Source organism: Mastigoproctus giganteus, chromosome 11 (assembly GCF_048544385.1).
Source record: "Mastigoproctus giganteus isolate SK-2022 chromosome 11, ASM4854438v1, whole genome shotgun sequence".
NCBI lineage: Eukaryota > Metazoa > Arthropoda > Arachnida > Uropygi > Thelyphonidae > Mastigoproctus > Mastigoproctus giganteus.
In genome coordinates, this window is record NC_143585.1 from 60,749,748 (window position 1) to 60,772,491 (window position 22,744).

The following is a 22,744-nucleotide window of genomic DNA, read 5'->3' on the forward strand; positions in this document are numbered from 1 at the left end:
AGTTCCTCGGGTCATTGATGGAATTCTAACTCAGTCCTTTTCCACTCGCTCTGTGAGGCCGGTGATTAGTGTAAGGCTCTGGACGCCAATCATGATAGTAGTCTGGAGGGTGGCTATTATAATGAATGATGCATACCGATCTCCACATCTTTGATGAAATCATTGAGCCCTATGTATGGCTTTCCAGAGGTGCCCTTTTCCCTGAATTCATTTTCATGGACGTTAACCCTCTTCCACAAGGGCTCAGCCAGCTGATCGGGGAATTCCTTCAATGACGATATTCTGCAGATGGAGCGGCAAGCGAGGTGTTTGAACTTAAATCGCATTGGGTTGGCATGTCCTTGATTTAGGGCAATGTTTTAAACCGGTGTTCCACGAAACCTTCTAACCAAAAATGATCATATATCTATATTTCGATATCATGATGCACTGTAAAATAAAAAGGATATATATTCCCTATATCTCATACTAAAAAGAAATTCTTGTGATGTAATTAATTTGAATTGCATTGTTTCTAGTCATGAAGATAAAGATTTTTTTGTAGTGAAAGTGAATGAACGAAATAATTTACACAGAGTTGGTGTTCTGCCATTGTGGAACACCATATATATATCATGTTCCTTCAATTCTTACCTATCCGAAAGTTACATATCCCAATTCTTCCCTTTTCTGTTACTCAAAAAAAAAGGTAGGACTTGATGTCATTCTCCTCCGAGAACCCTCCATTCTCTGAAATCTACTCTTGTAGTGGGCCTTACTACTAGCCTTGTAAACAATCTGAGAGTTACTGCACATCATGGTTGAATTTCTTTTTATTAGAACGCCAATGCAGAACACCATATGTTATATGACGTTCCTTCAATCCTTCCGTATTCCTGTTCAAATTCTTACCTATTCCATTACTCAAAAAAAGGTAGGATGTATGACTTGCTCTTTCTTCTATAAAATGTAGCTTTTTATCATGAAAAATAGACCGACTAGAGAAACCATATTGGATTTGTTTTTGTTTAATTAACGCGAGCAATTACCTCTGAGGCTATCCTCATATACAAGCATTTATATTGCTTTATTATTTTTTCTTCATAACCAATTTATTATACTGATAAATGAATTATCAGTATGGTACATTGGCAGTGGATTTGAGTGAATATGAGTTTCTTTAGTATGCTGCGACCTGCTGAAGAAATATCTGAAAGTTTCAACGTTTTTAAAGATATCTAAAGAAAGTTAACATCTCTAATCTGGAAAGAGGATCCTTACCTAAACTGAAAGGGTATTCACTTCCCCTTTCTGGAAAGGAGTGATTAATAATTCAGAGTGTATTCGGAGACTGGGTAAATTAAACGAAGAAGGGATAATCGTGGAAGAAACAATCAAGAGGTTACCAGAAATAAAATTTCCCAAAATAATGTTAATTACATGTATTAAATATAATACAGGATAAATGACAATACTATGTACATTTGGAACAAGTAACATTACACGGTGAAGAATGACAACATGGTGAAAATTTACACTTAACATGAACACACCCAATGAATTATTAACATCAAAGTAGGGTGTGCGCGTCTGTCTGTATTGAGTGTTATGATTGCCTTCGCAGTTCAGGAAGTTTGGCGTCCTTCATCACTGCAAGTGTGAGGTATTATTTTCGTTTTTGATGTTGAAAAAGTAATTATGATTTAGAAATGACTGTTGGCTTCCTAAGGCCACTTGGTTTTACTTGCAGTTTTTGGATTTTACCTGCTCCTTTTATGGCTGTAGTTTTAGAAAATCCAGGTTCTCTAATTTCATTATGTTTCGTCCCATCTGGCAATGGTAACAAATTAGGTCCTGAAACATTGGGTTTTAATGAATTATCAGGATGGTAGATTGGCACTGAATTTGAGTGTATACGGGTTTCTTCAGCATGCTGTGACTTATTTTTAGCGGAAGTGGATCGCGATAACGATGTCTTCTGCATAGTCGGTTTCTGAAATTTTGGAGAACTTCCATTCGGTAGCGATAAAGGAAGACTTTCGACTTTTTTTATGTCGTTTTGGCGAGTTGTTTTTAAGTTGCTTTTTGAGGGAACAATGATATGTCCGTTTTTTTGCGTTGAACTATCAGACTGCTTTAAAACTGGCCGTTTTAATGATTTTGTGAACTTCAACTTCTCTCCGGAAGGTTCTATGATCTTCTTTTCATCTTTCGTCCTCAGTCCAACAAGAGGTTTACGTTTTGGCTCTGGAGTTCGTGGCAAAGAGTTTTCATGTAAGCTGGTCCTTGAAGAATGACTGCTGCCATCTTGATTTATTATTTGTTCACGAGGTAAAAGAGTAGACTCATATGAACCAATACTAGAATATTTTTCAGTTTTAGTGCTCGCTTTTGGACGAATCTGTGCACTGGACAACTTATTGAACTTTGAAAGACTAGAACTTGTTGCACTTGATTTCTTTGCCATTGGAATGCAAGGAGAATTTATATCTTTCGCTAAAGATACATGATTAGGGAGGCGAGGACTTCTTAAATTTGCAACTGCTTTATTTGTCATCGAATTTGCAGAACTGTTACTAGATATTGAATCATGGCTTTTTGTACTAGGCAGAGAAGACCCGCTGTTGGTGTCCGCAGTGAAAGTCAAAAGTTGGTTATTCTGATTTTTTTTTGCTATACCGGAATGTACAAAGCTTTTTGGTGATTTTATGCTTTTTACAGGTTGAACAATGCTCTTTTTATTAAGAGCGCCAATTTGATTATCTGAAGGACTTTTGGTGCTGTCACCATTTAAATCTTCTGGTGTTTTTGCTAGATTTCCTTCAGATTCAATTTTAGGTTTTGGAGTAATATTCACATTTTCTTTCGACGGTGGATTCGTTCCCATTTGATTAGATAGCAGAATGCTTTTTGCTGCCTGTGAATTTGATATAGGTGAGGGAACAGATATAATTTTGTTGCTTAAGGAATCCAAACGTCTTGCAAGTCGTAATTTTCTCGACCTTGAAAGAGAAGTCGGTTTCTCCTTCTCTGGACCTCTAGGAGAGTCAGTTTCAGTCTCATGGCCACTAACAAGTCTTGGAGAAGTGCAGGCAGTGTCTCCGTTAAAAATATTCGTATTAGTAGAACTGCAAGGAATGGATTGAGAACTAGCATTAATAGCGTTGCAAGGAGTGGGCTGGGTTGGAACTACAGGATCATTAGTATTAGTTATCTCATCTATTTCTGTGTCATTATCAGCTTTTAAGTTAGGCTCTTTAACATCTTCATTAGAGCTTTCACAAGAAACATCTTCTTTGAGGACTTTTATATGTTGTCTTGTCCTTCTTCTTGTCTTTCTTGCAGCAGAGAATCGATCAAATTTGAAATCACTTAATTCTTCAGATGATAGGGGAGGTTCCTCAATCACTGGACTTTGTTTCTGTTTCTGCAGCATTTCTTGATCTTCTAAGAATCTTTTATATCTCAAGGAACGTCTCAACCTTCTTTCTGCCTGTATAGGATCTGTAATTTGGGGATTACTTGTTTCTTTTGTTGTAGTAATTTTGTCTTTCGGTCGTTTTCTGTTACTAGTCTCTATCACCTGAAGCTGTTCTTCAGGTTCTTGCACCTGTCCGTTCACGTTCGTCAATGTTGGTCTGTCATCATTGCTAGATGATAACGGAGAGAGAGAGAGAGTGATAGTTGATGACTGAGAAGATTTGATCTCATTAGAATGCTTTTTCTGTTTCTCACTAGAATCATGGGAATTGCAAATGCTTGGAACAGACTGTGCAGAAATAAGATTTTCATCATTTTTGTCACAATATTTTTCTTTTATTTGGCAAACATTTGAAGTGTTTCGATCTAATATCTTTGCTTCATTATTACTGAACACCATTTTTTCAGTAAATTTGTCCAGGGAGTTGCCCTTATTCAAAGATTTTGTAATCTCCCCATTCAGTTTGCATTCTTCCCTATTGCTATTCATTTGAAACTTAGGTCTTTGGATGCTAGAATAGGAACATACTGTTTTGCAGTCCTTAGATTGTGGTAAATTACTCTGATCTTGTTGACAATCACTTTTATTCAATGATACTTCCAGGTCGTTTTGTATTTCTGATGCACTCTTAACGTGGTATTCCTCTTTATTGAAAATCTCACCATTTTTATGAAGGACATCTCCATTCGTACACTTTGTAGTACAGGTTTCCAACTCTTTAGATCCCATCTCAAATTTTCTCCTCCTTTCTAGCACACTGTGTTGAAGGGGCTGCTTCTTTTCATTCGCTTGGAGCCATTCGTCAACTTTTTTGCTTAGCTGCTTCTGCCTACTGTCTTCTCCCATGCTTTCTGTATCTTCTAATGGTGGTACGGGGGATATAGCTCGCTCCCTGTCAGAGTTATCCCCTGAAACAAGATCTGGACGTCGTCTTCTTCCCGATCTGCGAATACTCGATCTTTCGTTGCTCACACCTTCCACGCTACTCCACGAACGACGGTCACGAGCATCCATTTCCGCTGCTTGCTTCAAATATTCCATCAGATTGTCATCTTGGTCTCCACAAGACAGTCTGGGACGCCGTCGTCGAAGGCTTTCAGTTGGATTTGTGTCGTACACATCATCACTAATATCACCATTCAGATGGCCTGCTCCTCCAGATGTTTTTCTTTTGCTGTTTTCGTCTTCAGGATGGGAGTAACCGTTAGATAGTTTCATCCATTCTCCATCTGCAATCCGTTTGTTTCGTCGGGAGGAAGTAGGACTATCTCCAAGGCGCTGATGACGGAATCCATCGCGAATATCACCTAGTAGTTTATCCATGATGTGGTCAGGCTCGCTTCCAGGAAAAGAACTAGAACGCTCCGGCACTAGAAAAAGAAAATAAAATAAGTTAGCAAGCTCTCTCTCTCTCTCAAAATTAATATTTTAATTTTTTTAGTAAATGACAATTAGATAGTATGAATCAGAGCTGTATTACTCAATATGTTCTACGTTGGTAATAATATTAGTAAATTGATAAGAGGAGTTTACCTCAATATAGTACGTGGAACACTTCCGTATGATACCCTCCAGAAATTTAAAACGAAAAAATCGACAACTTACCGGTACATTAAAGTAAAATATAAATAATTAAAGTGAAATATAAATAATTAAATAATCAATTTAACACAATTCAAAATCAATTCAAAACAATTAAAATTCAAATTAACGCAATTAAAAGAATCTAACGAAAATATTCAAAACGATTTTCCTTCCTGAAGCTGACAATGCTTTTCGACCGACTGTCGTGATCACAGGAATGAAAATTATCGAATCAGGCTAAACCTGCAACTTAAATAGTGATTATGTGTCTTCGCGCATGCGCGTAAAGGTCCACGCATCGGAGATCAAATATGGCCGCCGAACATTAACAGAATTCTCGTGTAATTTAATTTCAACGGTTTCTGCAATTAATAGTCGCGTATAATTACGTTGAACGTTAAGTATTTTGGCCTCGTTAAATAAAAAAGTATGTTTTTCGTTAATGGCATGAAAGGCTAATTCTGACGCTGCTGAACGAGAAGCACGAACAGAGGCTTCGTGTTGATTTACACGGATATTAAGAGAAAACCGCGTGGAACCCTGATAAGACGAGTCGCAATCACCGCAAGAAATGTTGTATACTAGATCATTAATTTGTGTTGCGAACGCCGAAAGAACCGAGCGATTGTTCAGTATAGTGTGTAACTTCCGTATAGGCCTAGCTATAATTTTAAATTCGGTATCTTTAAAGAATCTGTTAAGCTGTTTGTGCCACTGTTCAACATATGGGACAGAAATAAAGTATTTTTTGATATTACTATTGTTGATTGGTGCAGTATTTTGTATCCTATCCTTAGCTTGTACCCTAATTCGATTTATTGTGTTAATGGGATAACCCCTGTTCAAGAATCTGCTAGTTAATATTTGTATTTCTGAGTCTAAAGCAGAATCCGTCGTTGAATATTTATAGGCATTTAGAAATTGATTAAAGATAATCGATCTTTTGTAGGTGAACGGGTGGTAGCTATTATAATGTAGAAGCATACCGGTGTTTGTGGGTTTTCGATAGATGCTAAATTGTATTTTGTTCGAGTCCCGGGTAAGCGTGAAATTTAGAAAATTTAATGACTTAGTATCCGTATCTTCCCTTTCCAATGTAAATTTGAGTCTAGAATGAATATTGTTAAACGAATGTAAAATATCTTGGATAGTACTACTATCGGTAATAACTAGAACATCGTCTAAATACCTCCCATAGTATGTGATACGGGGACGAAAAGGTGTCAAATGTATCTGCTCAATCGTTGAGAGATAGATCTCTGACATTAAGCCACTCAGGCTCAAACCCATTGGTAATCCAAAAATTTGTTTGTACACCTTGTCTCGAAAGGTGATGTAGTTAGCCTCAACTAATAGTTTAATTAAGTGAAAAATCTCCTTTATAGGCAGCTTCGTATAATTAATCGGTGTCGAGTTTTTATTTAACATATCCCAAATAATATCTAATGTGTATTCAACGTTTACATTCGTATATAATGATGTAACATCTAATGAGAATAAATTGTCATTGTCGCCGAGTTTACAGTCCTTAAGATTATTAAATAATGTATCGTAATTCTTAATCCCAAATTGTATAACCTGTCTAAAAGGTTTTTTAATGTTATATACATGTGTGGCTAAGGCTGAAAATGCCGAGTTCCTGTAGGAAACAATAGGTCGAATCGGAAATCCAGGCTTGTGTAATTTTACCTGACCAAAAAGTGCAGGAATATTGTATGTTCTGGACTTCAATTCCTTCAACTGAACCATAGTAATGTAGTCGTTTTTACGATATGTGGTTAACGTTTTATTGTATTGATTTACCAAATTGGTAAACAGTGTCGGGTCCACTTCACAATAAGTGGAGCTATCAGATACAACTGAATCTAACTTATTAATATAATCATGTTTATCTAGTATTACCACTGTATCTCCTTTATCTGCCCTCTGTATAATAATGTCCTTATTTTCTCGAAGTTCTCGTAAAGCTGAACTGTCATGTGTATTCAATTTAGGAAGTCGTGTTTCTTTTATGTTATTCACTACTTGGTTAACTTGTTGAATAAACACATCTTTTTGTGGAACACTACGAAGTCCAAATTCAAAATCAATTACGCATTGTTTTTTTGGCAGCTTTCGAGGTGGTAAATTATAATTTAATCCTTTGGATAAAAGTGAAATCTGGTCCTGCGATAGTGTACACGAGGAAAGATTTTGGGAGATTTTTTGAATGGCTTGGTACAAAATTACATTAAATCTACACTAAGGTACTCGGCCCAAAGTTACCATATTTCTTTCCTAAAATATTGCCTTCAAAACAACATCGTTCCGAAGTTTGCCAGGGTGAATTTAAATCAAAAAATTTCAGGCATAAAACAACTATCACTGGCGACATCACGTAATATTGTTAAGCTTGCCTTAAAATCTCGATATTCGGATAAACAAAAATACCTTTCCCAGGTTAGGAAGCTTCGCGATAAATTAAAAAATTATCTACATCCGAACGATTGGTCTGTATTGAAGACCTCCATAGATTTGCGACGGGAAGCACAAGCCTCAGAAATAAAAAACAGACACGTTAATAAGTTGCAAACATTATCGAATAGTTCAAGACACGTTCATACGAATTCTAACACATTGTCGCGAGCTTGCGACCAAGTTCACACGAGTTGGGTGACATCCCCCCCACAGACACATAACGCACTACCACAGAATATGTCGGCTAGTTCACGAACACCCCCTCACCCAGTATCCAACGAACCGACATATCAACAGGTTACAAATCTTTCCTCGTGTACACTATCGCAGGACCAGATTTCACTTTTATCCAAAGGATTAAATTATAATTTACCACCTCGAAAGCTGCCAAAAAAACAATGCGTAATTGATTTTGAATTTGGACTTCGTAGTGTTCCACAAAAAGATGTATTTATTCAACAAGTTAACCAAGTAGTGAATAACATAAAAGAAACACGACTTCCTAAATTGAATACACATGACAGTTCAGCTTTACGAGAACTTCGAGAAAATAAGGACATTATTATACAGAGGGCAGATAAAGGAGATACAGTGGTAATACTAGATAAACATGATTATATTAATAAGTTAGATTCAGTTGTATCTGATAGCTCCACTTATTGTGAAGTGGACCCGACACTGTTTACCAATTTGGTAAATCAATACAATAAAACGTTAACCACATATCGTAAAAACGACTACATTACTATGGTTCAGTTGAAGGAATTGAAGTCCAGAACATACAATATTCCTGCACTTTTTGGTCAGGTAAAATTACACAAGCCTGGATTTCCGATTCGACCTATTGTTTCCTACAGGAACTCGGCATTTTCAGCCTTAGCCACACATGTATATAACATTATAAAACCTTTTAGACAGGTTATACAATTTGGGATTAAGAATTACGATACATTATTTAATAATCTTAAGGACTGTAAACTCGGCGACAATGACAATTTATTCTCATTAGATGTTACATCATTATATACGAATGTAAACGTTGAATACACATTAGATATTATTTGGGATATGTTAAATAAAAACTCGACACCGATTAATTATACGAAGCTGCCTATAAAGGAGATTTTTCACTTAATTAAACTATTAGTTGAGGCTAACTACATCACCTTTCGAGACAAGGTGTACAAACAAATTTTTGGATTACCAATGGGTTTGAGCCTGAGTGGCTTAATGTCAGAGATCTATCTCTCAACGATTGAGCAGATACATTTGACACCTTTTCGTCCCCGTATCACATACTATGGGAGGTATTTAGACGATGTTCTAGTTATTACCGATAGTAGTACTATCCAAGATATTTTACATTCGTTTAACAATATTCATTCTAGACTCAAATTTACATTGGAAAGGGAAGATACGGATACTAAGTCATTAAACTTTCTAAATTTCACGCTTACCCGGGACTCGAACAAAATACAATTTAGCATCTATCGAAAACCCACAAACACCGGTATGCTTCTACATTATAATAGCTACCACCCGTTCACCTACAAAAGATCGATTATCTTTAATCAATTTCTAAATGCCTATAAATATTCAACGACGGATTCTGCTTTAGACTCAGAAATACAAATATTAACTAGCAGATTCTTGAACAGGGGTTATCCCATTAACACAATAAATCGAATTAGGGTACAAGCTAAGGATAGGATACAAAATACTGCACCAATCAACAATAGTAATATCAAAAAATACTTTATTTCTGTCCCATATGTTGAACAGTGGCACAAACAGCTTAACAGATTCTTTAAAGATACCGAATTTAAAATTATAGCTAGGCCTATACGGAAGTTACACACTATACTGAACAATCGCTCGGTTCTTTCGGCGTTCGCAACACAAATTAATGATCTAGTATACAACATTTCTTGCGGTGATTGCGACTCGTCTTATCAGGGTTCCACGCGGTTTTCTCTTAATATCCGTGTAAATCAACACGAAGCCTCTGTTCGTGCTTCTCGTTCAGCAGCGTCAGAATTAGCCTTTCATGCCATTAACGAAAAACATACTTTTTTATTTAACGAGGCCAAAATACTTAACGTTCAACGTAATTATACGCGACTATTAATTGCAGAAACCGTTGAAATTAAATTACACGAGAATTCTGTTAATGTTCGGCGGCCATATTTGATCTCCGATGCGTGGACCTTTACGCGCATGCGCGAAGACACATAATCACTATTTAAGTTGCAGGTTTAGCCTGATTCGATAATTTTCATTCCTGTGATCACGACAGTCGGTCGAAAAGCATTGTCAGCTTCAGGAAGGAAAATCGTTTTGAATATTTTCGTTAGATTCTTTTAATTGCGTTAATTTGAATTTTAATTGTTTTGAATTGATTTTGAATTGTGTTAAATTGATTATTTAATTATTTATATTTCACTTTAATTATTTATATTTTACTTTAATGTACCGGTAAGTTGTCGATTTTTTCGTTTTAAATTTCTGGAGGGTATCATACGGAAGTGTTCCACGTACTATATTGAGGTAAACTCCTCTTATCAATTTACTAGTAAATGACAATAAAATATTTACATACTAAATCAAATTGGCAATTAATGAGTGAGAAACTTAATGTTCTTTTATGCTCTGAGGCTTGAACCATGGCCAACTCAAACACATGTTCTACAATCCTTTAGCCTTGACCGCTTGGTTCTATTTACTGTTTTAATGAAGGGTGCATTTTATAAATTAAGGAAACGTTAAGCCACTAACTCGTATTTAATTTTATAAATTTTAATAAATATAAGTTAATTACACTCAGTTAATTACTCTTATTTTATGTTGGAAGAAACTTAACCCGACTGTAATCTGTATTCGGAATGATTGCATTTTTCATCTTTCTATGAGCAGAAAACTGTTCTAAGAAAGTGCTTCTGAGAAAAAAACATTATTTATTGAAATAGCATCCAGGTCGAAATGGAAAAATTTTACAAAATGGAACGCTCGCTAATAAAACGTTATTTTTAATAATCAAGTATGTAGATGATATTATCAGCGCACTCCAGTCCATCGGTTCATTTCAGAATGGAGCAGAGCCCAATTTTTTATTGCTATTATTAGCCATATGGCGCAAGGAAACCTGAGGCTTATGCTGCACCGGCCAAAAAAAGTTCCCGAGTTACCCTGAGAGACAAAGAGCAAGAGTCAGAAGTAGAAAAGAATCACCAAGAATGATGATATCCAGCTCAGGACCCTGGGTGTGCCAAGCCCATACTAACAAAACGTGAGCCCCTGTTAAGAGGGTAAACATGTTTTATTTATTTATTTATTTTTTACCCAATATGTTTACCTACCAAATCTGGGCCACCTGCTTCTTTAAAACATCCATACAAACATTTTCAAGTTAACTTTGAGAAATGCACTGATTACACACGTTTAATGTTAAACCACTTTTTCATTTGCAGATCCCAAAGCTAGATGCAATTGCAAGATAAGTTAGATAGCTGTGGTTATTCCAAGCACATTATCTGTGCATGCATAGATAATGTGCTTGGAATAAGTCTATCATTGACTTGTCAAGTAGTATCCTTACCTTCTTGGTTTCGCCGCTTTAGAGCAATTTGCTCTTCTCTTTGACGACGCCTGACCTCCGCCATTTTGATCTGCTGTCTTCGTTTTTCATTGTCCTGAAATTAATTGATATAGGATCAATATTAGTGGCAATTTTATAATCTAATATGATCATAAAGTAATTAAAAGACATGTCGATTCAATACTAAAACTTGAAATATGAGCCAGTGAACATATATTCACCTCGCGTTTCATATTATCACACACATGGCTGAAATATTCAAACTGTGAATGCCGATGGATAGAGTTGATGCTTAAATCTCCTAAATGGGATCTGTTCGTCCTCCTCTTCCACCGAAGATAATTATTCAGCAACAAGGACTCAAAAACGGACTGAATGAAAACACCCCACTTTGACTGTGCCATGACTGTTGCTGCTGACGTAAAACAACGATGGTACTCTTGATCCTTCCCTAATGGACGCTATAAGCACTTCCACCAGCTAAAGAAAGTATTCCTCCCAAAAAAATTGAGCTGCAACAGCTGAATTTACGTTTTCGATTGTAACCTCCTTCTTTAATTAAGATCAATTTAAAGCATAAATTTAAAATTAGTTTAAATTTATTTTGCATATTCAGTCCAGAATAACAATATGTATCCAACTTAGCACCAGATTAGTAAACGGATATAAAAGAGTGTTATTAGTATATTACCCTCTCTTGAATTGAAGGTTCCAGAACAATCGGAAACAAGTCTCGATCTTGCCTTTTAGGTATGTATTCCGAACTGTATCTAGCTCATAATTCATACAATAATATCGTAGTTCAGCATGTCTTCTGGACTATGTTACCCTCCCCCCAGATTGGTTAACTTCGTCTCATGATATTTGGTAGTGGGCACTGATTTCAAAGTCAGAACGTGTTTAAAGCGTTAGCTGTTTCATATAAAGTTAACATCACAGCCACGAAGACCTTTAATTACAACTATTTTATTTAATAAAGACAGATATTCAACTTACCTCTACCGCAGCTCTGAACTTTTGGCAAAAATTAAAGAAGATATTGAAACACTCCTCCATCTTAAAAGTTCCCAAATCTTCACACAGGAATTCAGCTAAATCCTTGCGAACCTTCTCCAGATTGTCGATATTTTCTTTAATTAGGGCCACTCGTTCTTCAGCATACTGAAAGCATTATTAACATAATACTTGAAAAAGCTTTGTTTTTTCAATTAATAATTGTAGGATCAAACAGCTCACCCACTCTATAGTCCTATTTTTAATTAGAGATAAACCAATTTTCAGAAATACTGCGTGTCTATGAGGGAAGCGCAGATAAGCCTTTGTGCAAAGGCTTATCTGCGCTTCCCTCCCCCTTCCAAAAAAATTAGAAATAATTGTAGACAGTTATTTTAATATATTTCATAATAATCAATGAGCACATAACAAAATACATTTTAGAATTAATACATTAAATGAATGTTTTTTTAATGATTAATGCAAGTGAAAAGTAAATATAGTTATCTCCTTATCAATTAATAGCTAAGCTTATAACTCTTAACAAAATAATATCACTTAAAACTGTATAGTTTACATTCTCTAAACTTAACCGTTCAGCTTAATTATAACTGTATAATACTGATTATCTCGAATACTCCTTTCTTTGGTCTCTTTTCTCTCTATATAACATGTACCTCTACAAAAGCGATGCCTCTTCAAGAGCCTTACATAACATACTGAATTAAAACTACATTTAATCTATGAATTTCTTTTGCAAATTGTATGGGAAAAAAGAAATCATTGCAGAATTTCTATTTGTCCGATCAAAATGAAATTTGGAATGACTGGAGAAATATTTTTAGACATTAATTTTTAAACGTCCAAATATATAATTTCATGAAATCCTCCACTGGAAATCGAGTTTTTAGTTGCGGACGGACAGACGGATGGACAAGACAATAGGCGCATATGCATATCCGAACGAAAAACAACAATTTTTTAACACTGAATTCAAGGCGCGCGCGCACACACACACACACACACACACACACACACACACACACACACACACACACAGTTGGTTGCTATCCACGCCTAGGACAAATAAAACCGAAAATAATCATTCTTGTTTTTAAATTTTATTTATTTTAAGTTTTAAATTTTGTGAAGTATTAAAAGTTGGATGGCCTCCCCTTGATTAGGCGCCTTTGGTAGGTTGCGTACCGCAGGTTGTGCGCCTGTGGTGGACAATCTGCACACCAGCACGCGGTGGCCCTGCCAGCTTTCCTTTTGTAGCTCAAAACTGCTCTTCACTGCTTAATAAATACATATACTGTATATGATGGACAGAAAATACCCAGCCCCAACGAAAAAAAATTTAGCATCTGATATAAGAGCATAGGTTTTTTTATTTCAAGTCAATGAAAATGAAATTGAAATTAACTGGAAGGTCAAATTGTATCATATTAATTAAATTTTCTGATTTAATAAAGTTTCTGCGAAAGGAAACAAGATATTTACGCCAGTACTAATACACTGAGTGATCACCGAATTATGACCACCCCTATAAAAACTGAATGCGACCCGTTGGCCACGTGAGGTACTAGAGTGCACAGTTAGTCGACCTAAGTAGCATAGATAAGGTGTCAGTGGGTAGTAAATTTCCGAACGTGACGGGTAAAAGGAAGAATTTATCGGACTTTGATAAAGGACAGATTGTGGGTCGTCGACGAACTGGTGCCTCGATTTCCCAAACGGCTGAACTGGTGGGGTGTTCGAGAGCCGCCGTAGTTAAAGTGTACCAGGACTGGTGTCAAAAAGGTCAAACAATGACCTGACGGCAAAACTGCAAAGGTCAGCGAAAGGTTGATGTTAGAGGTGAGCGCCGGGTCCGACGACTGGTACAGGCGAACAGGCACAGCACTGTTGAAAAGTTGACTACCCAATACAACATGGGCCAATCTGGAACAGTATCTGGCATGACCATGCGTCGCACGCTCGCACGTATGGGCTATACCAGCAGACGACCCCTACGACATCCTCTCCTAACCATGGTTCATCGGCATAAAAGACTCGCCTGGTGCAAAGAGCATGCAAGTTGGCTTTAGAAGACTGGAAGCAGGTGTGCTGGTCGGATGAGTCACGTCATTTACTCCACACCGTGGATGGTCGTGTACGGATTTGGCTTCAACAACATGAGGCTCTTGATCCATCACGCATGGTATCAAAAGTGCAGGCCGGTGGAGGCGGTTGTATGGTGTGGGGCATGTTTCACTGGCAGGCACTTGGACCCTGGTGCATGTGGAACAACGTATCAGTGGTCTCTGCTATCGTCAACTGCTTCCTGACTGTGTACACCCCGCTATGTTACACTTTTTTCCGAATGGCGATGGCGTCTTCCAAAATGACAATGCGCCGAGCCATCGGGCACTTGTTGTGCAGGAATGGTTTGAGGAACACAGTTCTGACTTCCAGCATATCGATTGGCCTCCGAACTCCACTATCAATTCCATAGAGCACTTGTGTGACACTATAAGGCGTCTGGATTCCTGACTGCATTACACACAGCTTGGTTAACCATACCTCCCGAACGCTTCCTACATCTTGTTAAATCAATGCCACTTCGGATAGCTGCTGTACTGAGGGAAAAAGGAGGACCTACAAAGTATTAGCTAGGCGGTCATAATTCAGTGATCACTCAGTGTAAATAATCGATTAAATAATAATCACATATGTCCGACCGTCCGTTCTATTCAATGTATAGACGAAATTCGATACATCGGGCTGAGTTAACATGGAACGGCTCAGAGAAAGAGTCTGTTTAGTAGAGTTGAGATAATTCTGGCGATAGTAATGAAGCATCCTATGCTGATGGTTTCTGAAAATTTTGTTTTGACTGTTTCTGTCTGATTTGTTTGGTTTCATTGCGTTAGCTTTTGTATGAACTGCTCTTAAACTGAATATTAAATAGGTTTATCCATGTTGTTTATTCACACCCAACAGATAGATGAAAAATAGGTCCAACTTTCCATTCAAGCCTGTTGGTTATCCGAGGAATAACTACAAATTGCGGTCATAAGATTTTCAGGAGGTCCTCGGCGTGCTCTTTAATAGCTATATCAATATCAACCGATGCCTCCCAACCCTATGGTTTACCCCTCCCACAATGCTCAAAGTGGCGGACATAGCGGTATAGCCTTCGTTAGTTATGGATTCGTATGTGAATACTCTCTCTTTGATTTCACTGGCTGTTTTGAATTTTGAAATTTATCAGTGGTATACAAAGACCCTACCACGAGTTATTTGATACGCCAATCTATGTTTTTTTTTTTAATTGCCGTCTGTTGCAGACAATTATAAAATATATTTTATTCAATCATTCTTAACAATTTAATGCTATTCAAGGAGAGAGGGGAGGGGAAGAGAGAGATTACAGTCGATCATTACACATACCTTAAGAAAATCCTGCATCTGGTTCTTAAGTTCTTGATCAGCAGTAGCTAATTGTCTTGACACTTTTTCCACTTTCTGACTGAGACTGTTGATATCTGTTTTTAGTGTATCTATAGATATTCTACAAAAAAATAACACAATTCGATAAATACAGTATATACTGAAAGAGAAGCACGCAGTTAATTCGTGTAATATTCTTTAAAAAAATGTGAAAACACTTATTTTCCATGTTGGATGAATAGTATTAGAGTTAGCGTTATCCGTATGGTGCAAGGAGCCCAAGGCATTTTTTGCACCAGCCAAAAATAAATAAATAAAAATAATAAATAATATAAAGTAAAAATAAATAAATATTTATTTTTATATAGGCATCTATCCAGGTGATCTTTGAACTTCCCTAAATTCTCAGCCTCGAGCACCCATGGAGGCAACTTATTCCAGTAATCAACAACAACTCTGGCTAAAAGAAAACTTCCTACAATCCAGTCTAAACCTCTTCCCCGTAATTTGAATTTATCGGCATTCTGGAATCATTTATAACAGTGAAAATTTCACCTTCGTTCATTTTTCTTTCACCTCTCAGAGGCTTATACAGTACACCTCAATCAAATCTCCTCTAATGTATCTAGTTTCTAAGCTCTACAGCTCTCATATTCGAAGTCTTTCCTCATATGGACATCCCTTTGCCGATCTCACCAATCGCATTGCCCGTCTTTGTTCTCTTTCAAGCTGCTCAATGTCTTTTATTAGGTCTGGTCTCCTTATTCGTACACAGTATTCCAAAAGTGTGGCCTTATACAGCAGGATTATGACCTCCCTATCTCTAAAGGCTTGTCCGATAAATCATCGATAGGAGAGGACACCACGGGCACTCCTTGTCGCCTGTGTACACTTCTCAGAGAACTTAAGTTATTGTTAGATTGCTATTCCCCAAGTTTAAAAAAAAAACAATGGCCCCAGTACCGATCCTTGGGGATCCCCACCTCTTACCTTAACTCAATCTGAAGAGTAACCATTAATCACAATCCTCTGCCTTCTACCCTGCAGCCACCTTTCAATTAATCTAAGGATTTTTTTTTTTTTTTATGATTTCAGCTCACAGGCCATCTAAAAACACATCTAAATTCACAGGCCATCTAAAACTCTGAAAATAGCTACCAACTGGAATTAAGTAAATAGATTATTAATCATATTACTCAATCATTATGCTTAATAGTTTTATGATTGTAATAATGACGCCACGACCACCAAGTCAGAGGAGTTTATAATAAATCATAAATGCAAAATGCAATCTTTAATCGTATTTAGCAGTCATGATGGCTTGGTCCACTTAACGAGCGTGTGCTACTGCACTTTTTTCTTGACCACTCGGCTACTTCACGCCTTATTGTATATATACGATCTTAATTGCATACTGATTTCGTTATACGTTCCTTTTAGCCAAGAGTTTAAAACTTAATGTTTTATTGTTTAATATCTTTTAATAATCAAAATGATTCTATTAATTTCTCTGTAACTATTCTTGTATAATGTTGCATTGGCATAGTAATTATTAAAAAAAAAAAAAAAAAAAGGAAGGGGGTGCGTGTGTGGGCATTTGAAAAATGGTATTATGTGAAGTTCATCGGCTTGCCCTTGGAAGAAGATAAATTTTGTCTTTTTACATAAATCGATCAAAGATGAAACAAATAGAGAATTTTACTTTGCTGTCAAACTTTCAGTACACTTAACATTACCATCAAACTTGAGGATTTTTTGTCCTTCTAAACTAAATTTAAGATTCATTGTTATAAATGTAAAATGCAAAGTATGAATATAAAATAAAAAAAAGTTAATTAAAAAGAAAAATTACAAATTCACTTAATTTGACTTACTTAGATGCTTCTTCTAAGTTGGGCACTGCATCGGTAAAATTTACCAATTGTGGATTCTTCTTTTCAGCTTGCTAAAAACAATCAAGGCTGTATCAACATATAAAAAAATTCACCATAATTGCATTTTGTAAAAACTTAGCTGAAATTATATAATACACTAGTTATTTTTTGGAGTAAAAAGGTATTCATTTATGAAAGGTTAATATGAACTTACTAACGCCACGTAGTGAATAAGATTCATTCCTGGAGTGTTTGCTCTTATATCTGCCAGCTTAACGAGAGACATCATTTTGAAGCCTGCAGCATCCCCTGCATATCCTCCCTAAAGTTAAATGAAATAAAGAAATAAGATAAAGGCAGAGTTCTGAAATCGAAGCATAATATTCTTAACAATAATTTCTGTAATATCGATCTTTCGAGAAGTACTGATTTCACAAGGATGGTCAATCGGCCGACCCCGTTTTCTGAGGTCTGCTCCCTTTTGCAAGTGAAAAGAAAAATTCTTCATTATTGCAAAGAACGTGCCATTATCTACTTCTTAGATAAGTACTCCAATTTTCGCCATGCTCTTGAATGGATTGCTGCAGTAGACACGATCTTAAAAAATCCCATAGCAAATATAATGCACCAATTAATTAATCTTAAAAATTTGCTCGGTCATCATCATCAGCCATTTTCAATCCACTGCAGGATGAAGGCCTCTCCAGCAACTTTCCAGTTCCTTCTGTTTTGAGCACTGGCCATCCATTTACTACTCAAAAACTCATGAATTTCATCTATCCATCTCCGCCTTTGTCTTCCAGGTTTTCTTCTAGCTCCTCTTGGGTACCATTCTGTTATTTTCTTAGTCCATCTGTCATCATGTCTTCGAGCTATGTGTCCTGCCCAAGACCATTTTAGTTCTTTTGTTTTGATAAGAATGTCCTTTACTTGAGTTTGCTGCCTAATCCATCTGTTTCTCTTCTTATCTAACAGTCTGATTCCCAATATAATTCGTTCCATTCTTCTCTGTGTAGTTCTTAGCTTCTCTTCCATTCTTTTGGTGAGTGGCCAAGTTTCACTTCCATAAGTCATGGTGGGGAGTATACATTGACTCGGTAAACCATCCGAAATCTAATAGGCTCACACGATTATCGGTAGAGTGATTCGATAGTACATGGCTACCAAAAATTTTCGTGAAAGAAACGTAGTACATTTGATGTATGGGAACGCACACCATATTTTTGAAAAATCGATCCAACCTTGAGAGAGAGAGAGAGAGAGAGAGGCTGCAAATTGTCATGTCCACAACACTGGAGGACTTTGTTCTTCATTTCAAAAGACAGCAGTGATTGAAATATGGCAAATTATAAATATTTTTACATAACAAAAGAAAAACATAATCCTATCAACGAGAATGGTGTCTCCTTTTTGTTTCATATTGTCGAGTAGAATTTTAATTGATATTTTAGCAGGGGTTTTTCCTCCCCGTGTTTATTGATGACTGAGGTTTTCGTTCAATAGAAAGAATAATCCTTTTCCGTTTTAACATGGGGGATGCGTAGGGACTCAGATTTCAAGAAAAATGTTTAAAATTAACAATATAGTTGTAAAACTGGAGGATTGCTAAAATATGACTAGAGAGAGAGGGTAGGCAGAAAGCAAAGGTAGGGATAGGATGGGGCCCTGAGAAATTCAGGGGTCTTGTAAAGAAACATCACGAAATTTAAACAAATAACATATGTAACTGAATTCTACGCATTAATTCCCAGATAATCCGCCTCCAGTTAATCGAGTCTACAGTATTTGAATCAACATATTGTAAATACGGCATTACTACAACTGCAGTTAGTTTATTCCCTGTCAAATGTGTCACAATGTGTACATATAAATAAATTTGAAATAACTGATCCTTATAAAGGAGAGCGCTTTGTGTGGTTTAATACTGAACCGAAGTTGTTTCCCAATGCGCCATGATTAAGAAATCAAATTCAGCAACTGTTTTATTGATACAGTATTTAAGAATTGAAGAAAAATAAATAAATAATAATAAACAGCAATAATACTCACCGAATTCAGAAAATTTCCAGCCACTAGAACCATGTACAGGATTTCATGCAGGTTTCGACATTCTTGGATTTCTGCACAAGTATAAAATTTTAAATGATCAGGTAGGACTAATTTGGCATGTTTTTGTAAAATGAATGTGTTTAAAGTTCTATGTTAACAGCGGATGTTTTTCGGACACTCGCTTTGTGTTACAGATCAAATTTCATAGTTTAACGAGTGTACCCAAGCTAATAATACCACAGTATGCAATAGAAATGTTCAATGAACACTGAAAGATGCAAACAAAAAATATGCAAGACGCGACAGCAGCCAAAATAGCTTAGGTCATCATATCGACAGAATCCACTTTCATTAAATATGTTCGCAGATGAATCAGCAAAACTAGGTCCATAACACGTGGCTTCATATTTGAGTGACGCTGCAAAAAGTAAGTCGTTTAAAGAGAAAAACAGATAGATGAATTTTTCTCTAGGATATCTGTGCCCATTTTCCGAGCTACCTTTATTGCTAAGATAAGCAATTATTGTATGATGGCTTCCTTCTATTTCTTGTATCACTGCTGTTCTCCCCATTATTGACATTCAGTTTTAATTTGTTTGAATAAATACACATTCCATTTCATTAAATTTTATTATTTTCATGCAGGTTCGCTAAGAAATCCATTATTGTTAGTTTATAAATGATGTTGAATGTTCAAGGTTAGATTGTCATTCGTGTCATGTCAATATGCAACTGCCCATCAATAAGGTCATTTCATTTCAGCAGATTGATTTTCTTAAAAGAAAAACACATTTTATTAATTTAGTCAAAATGGCAGTCGATTTTAATACGAGGTTGAAATAACTCTACCAGACGTTCATCAAACCGCTAGCCATCTTATGAGCTCTCAAGTATTGCGCTATTAGAAAATGTGAATGTCGAAATGTACTTGCAAAAGAAAGCGTGTATGGAGCTGTATTGCAACACGTTATGCATTATCAACAGGAGGAAGCAGGCTTCCAGGATTGTTGTTGCCAGAGATGAACATGGTGCCAGCCATTGTTATTAACTAAAAAGAAGGAAAATGAACTTGGGCATGAAAATTTTTCACCGACGGTGGAATACCTGGTTATACTAACGCATTTTGTCTCCTTTGAGTGAGCAAGACGTCATGCCAATCATTCATATGATTACCGTTTTCCTTTCCATGATTGTTTGCAGCATCGACCGCCATAATTTCTCCCACCCGAAGTTGCCACCAGGAAGTCTCATGTTTATTTTTCTACTGGTGGATGACGTCACATTATATATATATATTATATATATATATATTAGTTATCTCCTTATCAATTAATTACTTAGAAATAACTTTAAAGAACATTTAACAAAACCTCTACAGATTTAGGTTCTTTAAACTCAGCCTTTTTAGTTTCATTGCAACTGTATAATAATCATTACCATCCTTTTTACTATGCTTTCAAATCTCTTTACCTTTACTTGGATTAGACTTATTATTTATGTCTGTAAAAATTTCTGTTGTTGATTCCAGTTTTTAATTTCTCTTCTTCGTGTCAACTGTAAAGTTCACAAACCATTTTCAAAGAAACCCCATTTTAATCCTTGTATTTTTTTTAAAACTTTTATTCTCATTTTTATTTATGTTTGTGCTTTTTACCCTTTGACTTTGGTTTACATAAGAAATGAAGACATGTTGTTTTGCTTGCAATCCTGGCAGTTGACACCTGACGAGAGGCTGGTTTTATAACTTGTGTGGCTCTATTTGCAGGTGGTTCCCCGTCTTCTACAACAAATATTGCAGCAACCACCGTTTTGGATGTAGGTGCATTATCTAAGTCCAGGTCTTCTATAAATACCATGCGCACGTTCATTGTTGGATTGGCCTGGGTTATTTGATGCATTTGTTTATATGACTCGGGCAAATGGGTTAACTTGTCGTAGCATCTCGTGCAACTGTTGCATTACTTCGACCCTTGGTTTGATCGTTTTTCAAGCCGTTTTGTTGTTGCTTCATTATAATCGGAAATATAAAGTTGTCCATATCCTGGCTTATTTGCCTCTTTTGGATACAGTGGTGAGACCAAATGATAAATCTGGCAGTGTATTCTAAAACAGTATGGACCATTTCCAGGTGATGATTTAATCTCTGCGCCCATTGATGCGAACGCCATTGCTGAGTTGTACTCTCGTATATGTTCTCTCTAGTTATTTACTTCACGTGTATCCACTGTAAGTAGTCTCGTAATAGAGTAGGTGTCTCAGACTTTGGGTCGAGTGAAACCTTTTCATCGTGACAGCATTTAGTGTATTTATTCGATGTGTTTAACTCATGTTCCCAATATCTTGCATTGCAATACTCACAGTGGTAACACATATTTCCTATGTCATGCTCTTCCACATTAATTACAGCTTGTTGGTTATTCGCATCGGTACTTATATTAGATTAGTCCTACGGCGTTTCGCTCGTATTTTCATTTCCAATATTTTTTCTCTTTCTTCAATGTTTTCTGTCTGTCTTCGTAGTCGTAGACAGAGTCTCGTTTTGGTCTCTTAGTCTATTAGATCTCTCCTCTAATGTTTCACTAGCATTTCTTCTACATTTTTTCAAAGTTCTTACACACAAAGTTCAGTCATTCATTTTACACTTCTTAAAACTTGAACGGTTCATTAAAATTGAAGACAGATAAAATAAACAGTTAAAATAAACATAAATCAGATAGCTTTCAGGCATAGGTTGCCTTTCTTCAGTCGAAAAACGTTAGTACAAAAATTAATAAACACTGCCCGGTATGAACCCTTTGAGATAGCAGAACTTAAGATAGTGGATATCTTAAGAACTTAAGATACTGAAACTTAAGAAAAAGTTTGAGTTTCTGCAGACTTGTTCAGAACCAAGATATCGACGAGGAATACTACAATTTTCTGAAAGTGATAAAGCCCAAGAAACTTATAGGTAAAAAGAAATCCAAAGAAAAAAAATTAGTCAAGAAACACTTGTTGGTGAACCGAAGACGACAAATGAAGAGCAAGATAAACACTGACAAGGATAAAATTGAGTATCTGAGTTATGCAAAGACATTAGAAAGAGACTCAGAGAGGACATAAAAAAGATTTAACACAAGAAAAATAGGACAAGCATTAAGGGAAAGCAAAGGACTTAAATCAGCAGCCATGAGTAATAATACAGAAAGACAAATGATACTGAAACTGAAGAATGGTGTACTTATAAATAGCAGAGAAGGCATAATTCAAATAGCAGAAGACTAATACAGAGAATTATAGAAGGATCGAGGAAATGAT

General features: G+C 36.3%; 1 protein-coding gene across 1 annotated transcript in view; it reads right to left on the reverse strand.

Annotated features, from left to right (window-relative positions):
- Nucleotides 1–1,491: 1,491 nt before the first annotated feature.
- LOC150078047 (uncharacterized) overlaps nt 1,492–22,744 on the reverse strand; it is a 117,330-nt gene continuing 96,077 nt past the window's right edge. Inside the window, exons 12-18 of the mRNA XM_090385477.1 lie at nt 19,448–19,518; nt 17,613–17,720; nt 17,399–17,469; nt 15,525–15,645; nt 12,093–12,257; nt 11,097–11,190; nt 1,492–4,830 (exon numbers count right to left, since the gene is read on the reverse strand). Coding sequence (XP_090241603.1) covers nt 1,676–4,830; nt 11,097–11,190; nt 12,093–12,257; nt 15,525–15,645; nt 17,399–17,469; nt 17,613–17,720; nt 19,448–19,518 — 3,785 coding nt within the window. The 3' untranslated portion in view covers nt 1,492–1,675. The remainder of the gene's footprint in view (nt 4,831–11,096; nt 11,191–12,092; nt 12,258–15,524; nt 15,646–17,398; nt 17,470–17,612; nt 17,721–19,447; nt 19,519–22,744) is intronic.